Raw genomic sequence first — 10823 nt, forward strand, 5'->3', positions numbered from 1 at the left:
TTCATAAATAATTTGTATAAAATTGTTTTTCAGATATTAGATAAAAACCCTAAACATAAAATTGCAAACATTAGAAATATTGCTTTGTCAACTAAACTAAACAAAAAAACAAGTCTACTTGCGCATATTTAAGTATTAGAAGAAGAAGAAATATGAATAGGGGTTATGCCCAACAGGCTTCCATTTTCTGCTAAACAGATCTCGTTGCTTCCGGTTCACGCGTTTTGCATATCCCTCTTTAAATATGAACATGATTTACTCAAGATTCATTCAAAGTAGACACTAAAAATGATCATAACCAATGTCCATCACATATGTGGATTGATATATAAAAGTTTTAAATTTTTATTCTTTTCACTAACATTTATATATAAATATCGAATGAAACGTCCACAATAAACAGCTGGCTTGTTTAATTGATTACCTTAAAAGTCCGTCGATATCGCCATTATTTATTACGGCTATTAACACGTTCTCCGACAAGCGGAAGCAATGAGACCTGTTTTCCGGGGTTGGTCATGTGACGTTCGGCATAAAGCCTATTAACCTTATTAATTTTAACCTAATTAAAATATCACTAACATTAAAACCTAAATTAAATTTAAAACTGAAAATATATAAATAAAAGGTAATTTGAAATATTAATAAATACCATAGTGGTGAATACAACATTCTAAAATAAAAATATTTATAAAAACATTTATTTTTATAAAATAAATTTAATGTTAATCAGTGAACAATATATTTACAAATTTTAAAAAAAAGAAAATGGTACCCAAAACATCATCTAATGTTACAAATTAAACTTTACAGTTAAAATGTTATCAATACTCTTTGTAATGAGTGAAATAATAATTCTTTGTTAAAGAAAAAACATTTGAAACATTTTATGTAATGTATAATATTTTGTGTAATGTAAATGCTTTTTAGCTTCTGCTCCTTCTTCAATTTGATTAAATTCATACAAGATGGTTTCCTTCGTAATGACATTGAGGGTCTGGATTTGATTATTGCCCGTCAGGAAATGAGGAAATTAGAGATGGACATGATTCACAGTGCTTTTACACTTTTACTCAGCTACTAAACTCAAGATCAGAATAAAAATGTAACATCTAAAGCATCTAAATCTTATTTAGCTACAGAAAACAGAGGAGAGATGTTTTTCATAACAGTTCGAAGAGGACTGTAACTCTTTCAGGACATTATTAACAGCAAAAGTGCTTACCTCTGCACTCCTGCCCTCAACGACGCAGAGTAACGCCAGTCAGCATTTGGTCCTTTGGGCTGCAGAAGGAGAGAAAGAGAGAGATAGATGAAGAGAGATAGAGGGAAGGAAGAGGTGGAAGGACAGAAAAGGGTTAGATACATTCTCATCAATAAATAATGCTGCTCTGTGTGTGTGTGTCTTGCATTTTAATAGGAACCACAGCTAAAGGAGACCAGGACTACAGGGACGATTATTGGCACTACGCCATGGCCAATGACTCACTGGTATAAAACTTGTATGTGTGGAGAGAGTGTTCTTCATAATAAAGCACATGAAGGACACTTGACATTCACCTAAAAACATACACAACAGGGATGCACGATTGGTTAATGACTGATATTAGCGATTTCTATATATCGGCGTTGGAAGATATAAGATATTTTGCTGTGTGCGATCATTTCCACCTACATTTTTGAAGTTGCATTATTGCATTATTTGTCAGAACACCAGAAAGCATAAGATATGGAGCTGTAATCATATGGAAACGATTACAAGTGCTCACTGTTTTACCGCCTCTAGTGTTCATTTCTGTTGGAAACTGCAGTGATATGTTGTTATTGATACGTATTTCGCGTTTTGCGAAAAAGCTCCCACAGGTACGTTTTCGTCATAAGATCAGGTAGGAGCAGCTTCAGTCTTTCAAGAAAAAAAAAATTAAATAAAAATCCAATCCAATGTGTTACTTGCAATTTCTTTTGTTATTTTTTTTTTCAGTGTATTTTTATATTTTTCCTCAACAATTGCTAGTTAATTTCACAAATAATTACAAAAATAAATATTAGACTTTGTAATAGTTTAAATGTAAAAACTCACTGAACAAATGGTGTAGGATCAGTTCTCACTCAGAAATTACTAATATAAATCCTACACCAAATTTGTTACAGTTTAAATGTAAAAATGCACTGGAAAAAAAGTGTAGAAACTATTTTCACTCAAAATTGGTAATAAATTTCACAAATTGTCACCTTAGAATTATAAGGTTCCATCTGACATTTTTGTCAAAATTGAGTTATTCACTTATTCTGTGTACTACTTATTTACATTATATGATGTTTCTTTTGTAAGCTGTGTACATTGTGGGCCTTTTTTTAGTAAGCAAAATGGTTTTATCTACAGAAGTCTATGGAATGTAAAAACTTTAAAGCTCAATATCTCAAAAGTGCTCAGAATGCAGATAGAACCTTATAATTCTAAGGTGACGAAATAATTACAAAATAAATCTTAGACTTTCTTATAGTTTAAATGTAAAAACATACATTTACATTGTAACAAATTTGGTGTAGGATTTACTTTGTAGTTAACCGTGTAATTTACGAGCAGTTTCTGAGTGAAAACTGTTTCTACACCATTTTTTATTTGTGTGTAAAAAAAAAAAAAAAAAAACTATAAAAAAGTCTAAGTCTTATTTTGTAATTATTTATGACCCTGGACCACAAAACCAGTCATAAGTTTCATTTTTTTGAAATTGGGATTTATACATCATTTTAAAGCTGAATAAATAAGTTTTTTTATTGATGTATGGTTTGTTAGAATAGGAAAATATTTGGCAGAGATACAATTATTTGCAAATCTGAGGGTGCAAAAAAAAGAATACTGAGAAAATTGCCCAAGTTGTCCAAATTAATTTCTTAGCAATCCATATTACTAATCAAAAATGAAATTTTAATATATTTACGGTAGGAAATTTACAAAATATCTCCATGAAACATGATGTTTACTTAATATCCTAATGATTTTTGGCAGAAAAGAAAACTTGATTTTGACCCATACAATGTATTTTTGGCTATTGCTACAAATATACCCATGCTACTTAAGACTGGTTTTGTGGTCCATGGTCACATTTGTGAAATTTACTAGCAATTTTTGAGTGAAAATAGTTTCTACACCATTTTTTACTGTAAAAATTGGTGTAGGGTTTACTTTGGAATTACTTGTGTAATTTACTAGCCATTTCTGAGTGAAAACTGTTTCTACGTTATTTAAACTATTAAAAGTCTAAGATTTATTGTGTAAATATTTATGAAATTTACTAATAATAATTTACTAGTTTTTTTACAACATTTGTTAAGTGCATTTTATATTTATACTGTAAAAAATGGTGTAGGATTTACTTTGTAACTGTGTAATTTACTAACAATTTCTAAGTGAAAACTGTTTCTACACCATGTATCATGTGTTTTTACATGTAAGCTATAAAAAGATCTGCTTTGTAATTAGTTGTGAAATTTACTAGAAATTTGGAGTAAAACTTGTTTCAACGAAACAGCAAGAACACATTACATTAAACATGAAATTTTGAAAATAGAGAGACTCAAATGGTATTTTCTTCTCAAATATATTTCAATAATCTTCACTATTCATTTACAACTTCGATATTCTTTTCTGAATATGTGCATTTATATTTTCAATGATAATTCTGTGACTATGACTTAATTCACTTCTTAGCTTTTAAAATGATTGATTTTGGTGAGTTTTTACACACATTTTTAAAGAATCACAATTTTTAATATCAGCCATTTAGCACTTAGTTATGGCATCGGCCATAACATTGACATAAACACATATTTATTTGGTATCAGCCAAAATGTTTATATCAGTGCATCACCACAGCCATTACCACACATTTTTTGATGACTTGGCCCTTTCTGCTCAACATCAAGTCCCTAAAGAGCTTTCTCTTCTCCCAGCATCAATCCCTTCGTTCCCCATACGGGAATGATATCATCCCGGGATACCAGCTGACCTCATGTAATATGATACTTGAGCATTTTCTGCCCTCAACCAGAGCAACTAAATCTGAGCACTGGTCACACAAGATGACCATTCATCTCACAACCTAATACAAAAGCCTCAAACATAAGAGGGTCATCTGTTTCCCAGCAATAACAGTGAATGAATTACACAGAGGGAGAGCACAAGCACGTAATTGCCACTCTTTTTATATTTGCCCTAGTAAAGAGAAGAAAAAAAAACTAGGTTGGGTAATTTGTGATAGGATGAGGCATTAGAGAATGGCCCAGATAATTTGAGTAAATAACATTCTTTATCAGGTGAATTCAGGGGGGAGAGAGTGCGTGCAAAGAGACTTTGCTTCGCTCTCACAATGTAATTTGCAGGGCTTGAGAATCAAAGGCTGGAGGTTAATTTCATTGCCTGCTCTCTTATCTTGGACAGACGGCCTCTGCTCCTAAATCCTCTGCAGTGGCGAATGTGCTGCAGTGCCTCTCACCAACACATCTGAGAGGATCTGATGCTGTCAAGAGCATCTCTGCAAACTCTAGTTATTCTTGTACTGTAGACATTTTTAGACTATTTTTTGTCTTTTTTAAGCCATCTGCAACATCCCCTCCCATGAGCCAGAGATCAAGGCTACACAGCCTTTGGATCATGTTCTGGCTAATTAAAACACATTTCACGAATCCATGGCTGACAGAGTGAACATGAATTCACGCCAATTACACTGACAAAAACACATCAATTGTACATCTATGACAGCAGATGCATTGCACAGGCACTACACTAAGATGTATCCTATCTGCATTAACTTTGAGGAGCTTGGTCTATGTGGCACCCAAAATAAAATATATTTACTTGAGTGTAATTTAGTGTATATAAAATAATGAAATTCAAATACAATCTTGAAGAAATGGCAGTGACATGGGAGTGGGTGGAAGGAAATAATCCTGAAAATGTGGTGACAGATGTGGGAGCAAACGCCTGAATCATCATAAATGCAATGCTACTCTAGAAAGTCTTGATGTTTGACACTAATGCAGGGTGAAGCAAAGCACTGTAAAGCTGCACTAGATAACCGCATAGTACAACAGGAGATGACAAGGTCAAGAGCTTCTGACACGTGGCCACGGAGCTTTATTGCAACTCTTGGTTTGAGCAAATTACCATTTACACTAAAACATACTGGAAACCAGAGTAGCACTATATTAAGTAAAAGTTTAACTCAACTAGCTCAACTCTGGTTTTCAATATATCAAGTGTTATTGTAATTTAAACAGAATATGTGCTGCAAGAAAACATTTTAGGATTGTATGTTTAGTTATTTAACATAATTGTAAAAAAATAAAAAATGCTATAGTAAAAACTAATTAAATTCCCTTACCATATATGGTGAAAATTGGTTAATTAAAATGTTTCTGTTAATTATTGTAAAATTAATAGTTTTTGAAAGGACAAAAAATAATGACCGTGTAACTTGCAGTTTAAATCTACAAAATAATTTATGGTGAAAGTCAATAAATAAACATTCCCTTATTTTTAGCAGTTATGTACATGCATATATTTTGTTAATTTATTAATTAATTATTAATTAATTATTAATTAATTCTTATTATCCTTTTTTTTTTTTTTTTCTTTTTTTAAATGTTTCTTAGGATTTACATAAAGCCCCAAGCACTTGCAGTATATTATATTATATTATATTATATTATATTATATTATATTATATTATATTATATTATATTATATTATCATATTTGGTGAACATTGATTTTAACATATTTTTTCTATTAATTATTGTAAAATGAATAATTTTTTAAAGAAAAAAATATGAATTACAATATACCTTGCATAACCATACAGTAAATTATAAGTAACCATATAACTTATTTTATTCAAATAATATTAATTTTTAAGTATGCATTTATTTATTATTTTTACATTTTATGTTTTTTAGAATTCATGTAAAACTCCAACCACTAGCATCATTTATTATTATTAATATTATTGTTGTTTTTATCATTATTATTATCATTATTATCCTAACCATATTTGGTAAAAATTGGTTTAACATTTTCCTGTTAATTATTGTAAAATGAATAGTTTTTGAAAGAAAAAATATGAATTACCATATAACTTGCAGTTTATTTTATTATTTTATTACATTTTATGTTATTCAGTATCTAAGTAAAACCCCAAGCATTGACATCATTTTTTATTATTATATTATATTATATATTTTTTACAGACTTTCTGGCAACAACAGCTTTTTTTCTTTAGTTTTTTACCGTAAATTTGACAGTTTTTAACAGCTGTTTTTTTTTTTGTTTGTTTTTTTACAGATATATACTTTGTGTTGAGACACACCTGTATTGATGCATCTGGCATGCTAAGCCTGCGAACAAATCCGCTCCCTCCTGTAAAAAAACGCTCGGAGCCCCAGGTGCCACTGATGGGTCGGCCCGTGTTGTAGAACATGAAGGTGTCGCTGCCTGAGGTAGCAGTCAGACAGGTCTTGTAGCAATAGGTTTTGGTCAGAGAGCCATTACCCCGGACCTCAATATAATGAGGCTCAACCTTGAGGTCTCGTCTAAGCACCACGTTGTTATTGGGTTGAGATCCACCACCACCACCACCACCACCTCCACCGCCCCCTCCTGAGCCACCTTCCGCTTGGGCCTTCTGGGACACGCAGCAGGGCGAACAGGACCCGGGCTGGGTGCAATAGGCATGGCAACGTACGATGGCCAACACAACCACTGTCACCAAGAACACAAAGGTAGTGGCACTCAGTGCCACAATGAGGTACAGTGTCACGTTGGAAAACAAGAGAGAGCTGTGAGGGCGGATGATTCGTTTGGGGTCAGGTGTGACTTTTAATGGCACCTCCATGACAGCGATGTTGATCGTAGCGGTGGATGACAGAGGTGGTTCGCCATGGTCCCTTACTAGTACGGTTAGACTGAAAGAGGTGGAGTTGTCTTCCAGGACGCGCCGCGTTGTACGAATTTCTCCAGTGTGTTCGTGAACTTTAAATAGATCCAGATCACTGGCCTGGTCCAGCAAATAGACGACCCACGCATTCTGTCCTGCGTCAGCATCGTAGGCCACTACCTTTGTGATCAAAGTTCCTGGCTCTGCGTTTTTCTGTACCGTCTCCGTTAAGCGCGTGCCATTGGTTGGGGGACTCACAATCTCAGGTGGGTGGTCATTTTGATCCATTATATAGATGTAAACGGTGGCTACACGACTGAGTGGTGGGATACCCCCATCCTGAGCTTTAACCTGGAAGTGAAACTCCCGTAATGACTCGTAGTCAAAGGAGCGAAGAGCGTAGGCAACACCTGTGTCCGCTTTAACCGACACATAGGAGGTGACCGGGATCCCGTGATTGTTGTCGTTTAGGACCGTGTAGGTGATACGAGCGTTTTCGTTGACATCCGCATCCTGAGCTTTGACGGTGCAGAGCGAGGCTCCGGGTGCATTGTTCTCCATGACATACACAGTGTAGGAAGTCTGCTCAAAGCGTGGAGGGTTGTCGTTCACATCGGCGACATCCACCTGAATGGTCTTCTGAGACGAAAGGGGAGGGTTGCCGGCATCGGTAGCGCTGAGAGTGACGTTATAGGCTGCTGTGGTCTCGCGGTCAAGAAAGGCAGAGGTTACCAAGGTATAGTAATTTCTAAATGACTTGATTTTAAAAGGAAGACCAGGTTGAATTTCAAGGGTGACCTGTTTGTTAGGGCCAGAGTCCCGGTCAGTCACACTGATTAGGGCAACCACCGTATCCGCACGGGCATCTTCACGCACTGGACTGGACAAAGACGAGAGCACAATCTCTGGAACGTTGTCATTGACATCTACGACCTCCACCACTACTTTACAATGAGCTGCCACCGGAGCTGGGCCTTTGTCCATGGCCTGGATGTACATTTCGTATGAATTAGTGTCCTCGTAGTCCACATTGCTCTTGACTCTGATTTCTCCAGTGTTGGTGTCCATGCTGAACATCTGCCTGACCCTGTCTGGGGTGTAACTGCTGAATGAGTAAAGCACCTCCCCGTTTGTTCCTTCATCTTGGTCCGTGGCATTCAGTTTGATAACTAATGTGTCTTTGGGCGAATTTTCAAGCAATTTGACTTTATATACTGAGCTGTCAAAAACGGGGTTGTTGTCATTCGAATCTAAGACGCGAACGTTGATTTTTGCGGTACCAGTTCGTGCTGGTGTGCCACCGTCTGTCGCTGTCAGGATTAACTGATGGTAAGGGGCGAGCTCGCGATCCAAGGGCTTTTTCAGAACGAGCTCGATGTGCTTAGTATTCAACGAAGGCTTGTTGGAATCGAGAGCGAAATGCTCGTTTGGGCTGAGCCGGTACAATCGAACCGAATTGGAACCGATGTCCGGATCTTGCGCGTGTTCGATCGGAAAACGAGAGCCCGGCAAAGCAGACTCTGTGATCTCCAATTGATACTCGTCTCTGGGGAACTGCGGCGTATTATCATTCACGTCTGTTATCTCCACCTCGACATTATGGTCTTCATTTGGGTCTTCAAGAAGAACCTCTAGATTCAAAACACACGCGGCGCTTGTATCACACAATGTCTCTCTGTCAATTCTCTCGTTCACCAATAATTTTCCATTCTTATGGTCCACGTACCTTTTGCCGCTGTCAGAGGTTACCTTAATCTTTCGGGTGGAGAGCTTTCGAATATCCAAACCCAAATCCTGTGCAATATCACCTACAATCGTTCCACTCTCCGATTCCTCTGGCACGGAATATCGTATTTGTCCGAGAGCAAGGCCACAAAATAACAGTAATAGCAAAAAAGAAAGAGGCACTTTTTTGTCTAGGCAATCACATATCCCTGCAACAGCCATCGCAAGATCATAGGATCCGCAGACGGATTAAAAACAGCACTCCGCCTTGTCAGCTTGCAATATCTTGCCTCCCACTTCAGCATTAAAGGTTTTACATTTATGTGCACAATGGGCTAATTGTCAATTCCATTCTAAAAGCGCACGGATACTTCTCGGATGCGTCCATGTTTCCTTTGTCCGCGCTTATCCTTTTTTTTTCCCCTCTGCGCGCAGCTGACGGGTGTGTTTCCTTGCCACTGGTGCTGCACATTTCGCCGTGCGCTCTCTCTCTCTCTCTCTCTCTCTCTCTCTCTCTCTCTCTCTCTCTCTCTCTCTCTCTCTCTCTCTCTCTCTCTCTCTCTCTCTCAGTTTCAAGCCACCCCTCCCATTCGTACTCCTTTTCCTCCTCTTCTTCATAGCTCAGTTCGATGGTGTTGGTGCGGCACACCGGGGGAGGGGCTGCATGCTCAAATATAATGCATTCTGATATTCGAAACCTTGTAAGAAAATATAACAGCTTGATGGAAGCAGCCAAAAAGCAACAGCTATATTTATTAATGCCATCAAATTTGGAGGAAAAAGCTACATGTTAATTAGAAAGCGAGCATTTGGGATGCATTATGTTTTTCTGAACTAGGCCAGTGCGTTTTAAGCTTTGGTTCATCACTTTAAGAGAGTCACGGATGAGGAAAAACACTCGAAATTAAATGCTTTTCTGTAAGAGATTAGATTCTGCTGTATCTATATAAATGGCCGTGATGTTACACTGCAAAAATGTGTAAAATAGTAACTCTAAACTCTCAAGTAAAAAGTTGTTAATTGGATACCTTGCCATGTAGTAAACATTTTTTTTATATATTTAAAAACACAAAACGTATTTTTAAGGTTAAATATCGCAAACGTTGCTATTTAACCTCATAAAAAGTATTAATAATTAATTTATTCAATTTTACTTTATTTATATACTTATTTTTCTTTGTCAAGTAAATAAAAAGACAATCTGTAGAATCTCACTGTTCTGACAGGCTGTGACTTCTCAAACATGATTATCGTTGTCAGCGGCCGAAGAATGACAAGCCAAATTATTTTAGACAACCAAGCGTCTTAATGTTTAGAAAAAAAAAAATTGCTAATGTTTTGAAATACGAAATACGTTTATTCTGTATTGGTTCCAGAACGGTTATGTTTATTAAAATCTACAATTATCATTGCCCTAGAATGCGCATTTCTCTTTCCGCCTCTCTCTCCCCGTCTGTGGCTTTGACTTCAGACAGACCAGGTCATTCGGGCGTGCGCGCCTGGGGCGCGATCTCTGTGCATCCGTCAAAATGCGCCACAGTGAGGGACCGTGTCACTCTGAAACCGATGACATAAACTAAGCCAGGGCAGACTGTCAGCGTAAACCCGTCGCATTACAATCGCCTCATGTCATAACCATGTAAAAATAAAACATAATAAAAATTTCATTAAGATGAGAATTCGTTTTTTCTTTTTAACAATCAAATATTTGTATTTTTTTATATTATTCTGGTTGTTTTATAACGTTAACTAGACATTTGTACAACATATTTGGGCCATTATGCGAAAGTTTATTAAATGTTTTTTTTTTTTTTTTTTAAGATAAGCAGTCAATCGAAGAAAAATATAATTTGTCAAAACTGGTGTTTATTATACGATGTAAATGCAGACTGATAAATTAATAGAAAAATATTTTTGTATCAAAATACTGTATTTTTGAAAAAATAATGACTTTATATTAATGACAACGTCTCTCGCTGTACATTGCTAGTCTTGGTGCGGTGAAAATATATTCTGCAACAGAGAGCACCGCAACAGGTTTTTTTTTTTTTCGTGAATATTAATAACAAACTGTAGCCTATATATAAAAGATAAAATGTGCTAGTTTGTCAAAAAAGTTAGGTGCAAAGGTGGAACAGAGAAGTGTATAAACAAAAATGTTTAG

At 36.0% G+C, this 10823-nt stretch overlaps 2 protein-coding genes across 6 annotated transcripts in view; both read right to left on the reverse strand.

Moving 5' to 3' along the window:
- The window catches only part of LOC141299195 (protocadherin gamma-C5-like), a 207648-nt gene that overhangs the window by 154499 nt on the left and 42326 nt on the right, over positions 1–10823 (reverse strand). The window lies entirely within an intron of this gene.
- The window catches only part of LOC141299194 (protocadherin alpha-C2-like), a 62739-nt gene that overhangs the window by 18082 nt on the left and 33834 nt on the right, over positions 1–10823 (reverse strand). For 3 of the 4 annotated variants that reach the window (XM_073829501.1, XM_073829502.1, XM_073829500.1), the window contains exon 2: positions 1226–1284. In XM_073829501.1, the coding sequence (XP_073685602.1) occupies positions 1226–1284 (59 nt within the window). Of the gene's footprint in view, positions 1–1225; positions 1285–6367; positions 9131–10823 lie in introns of those variants that run through there. The other variant, XM_073829499.1, reaches the window with a different exon arrangement.

The sequence above is a fragment of the Garra rufa genome, chromosome 23, assembly GCF_049309525.1.
Source record: "Garra rufa chromosome 23, GarRuf1.0, whole genome shotgun sequence".
Taxonomy (NCBI): Eukaryota; Metazoa; Chordata; class Actinopteri; order Cypriniformes; family Cyprinidae; genus Garra; species Garra rufa.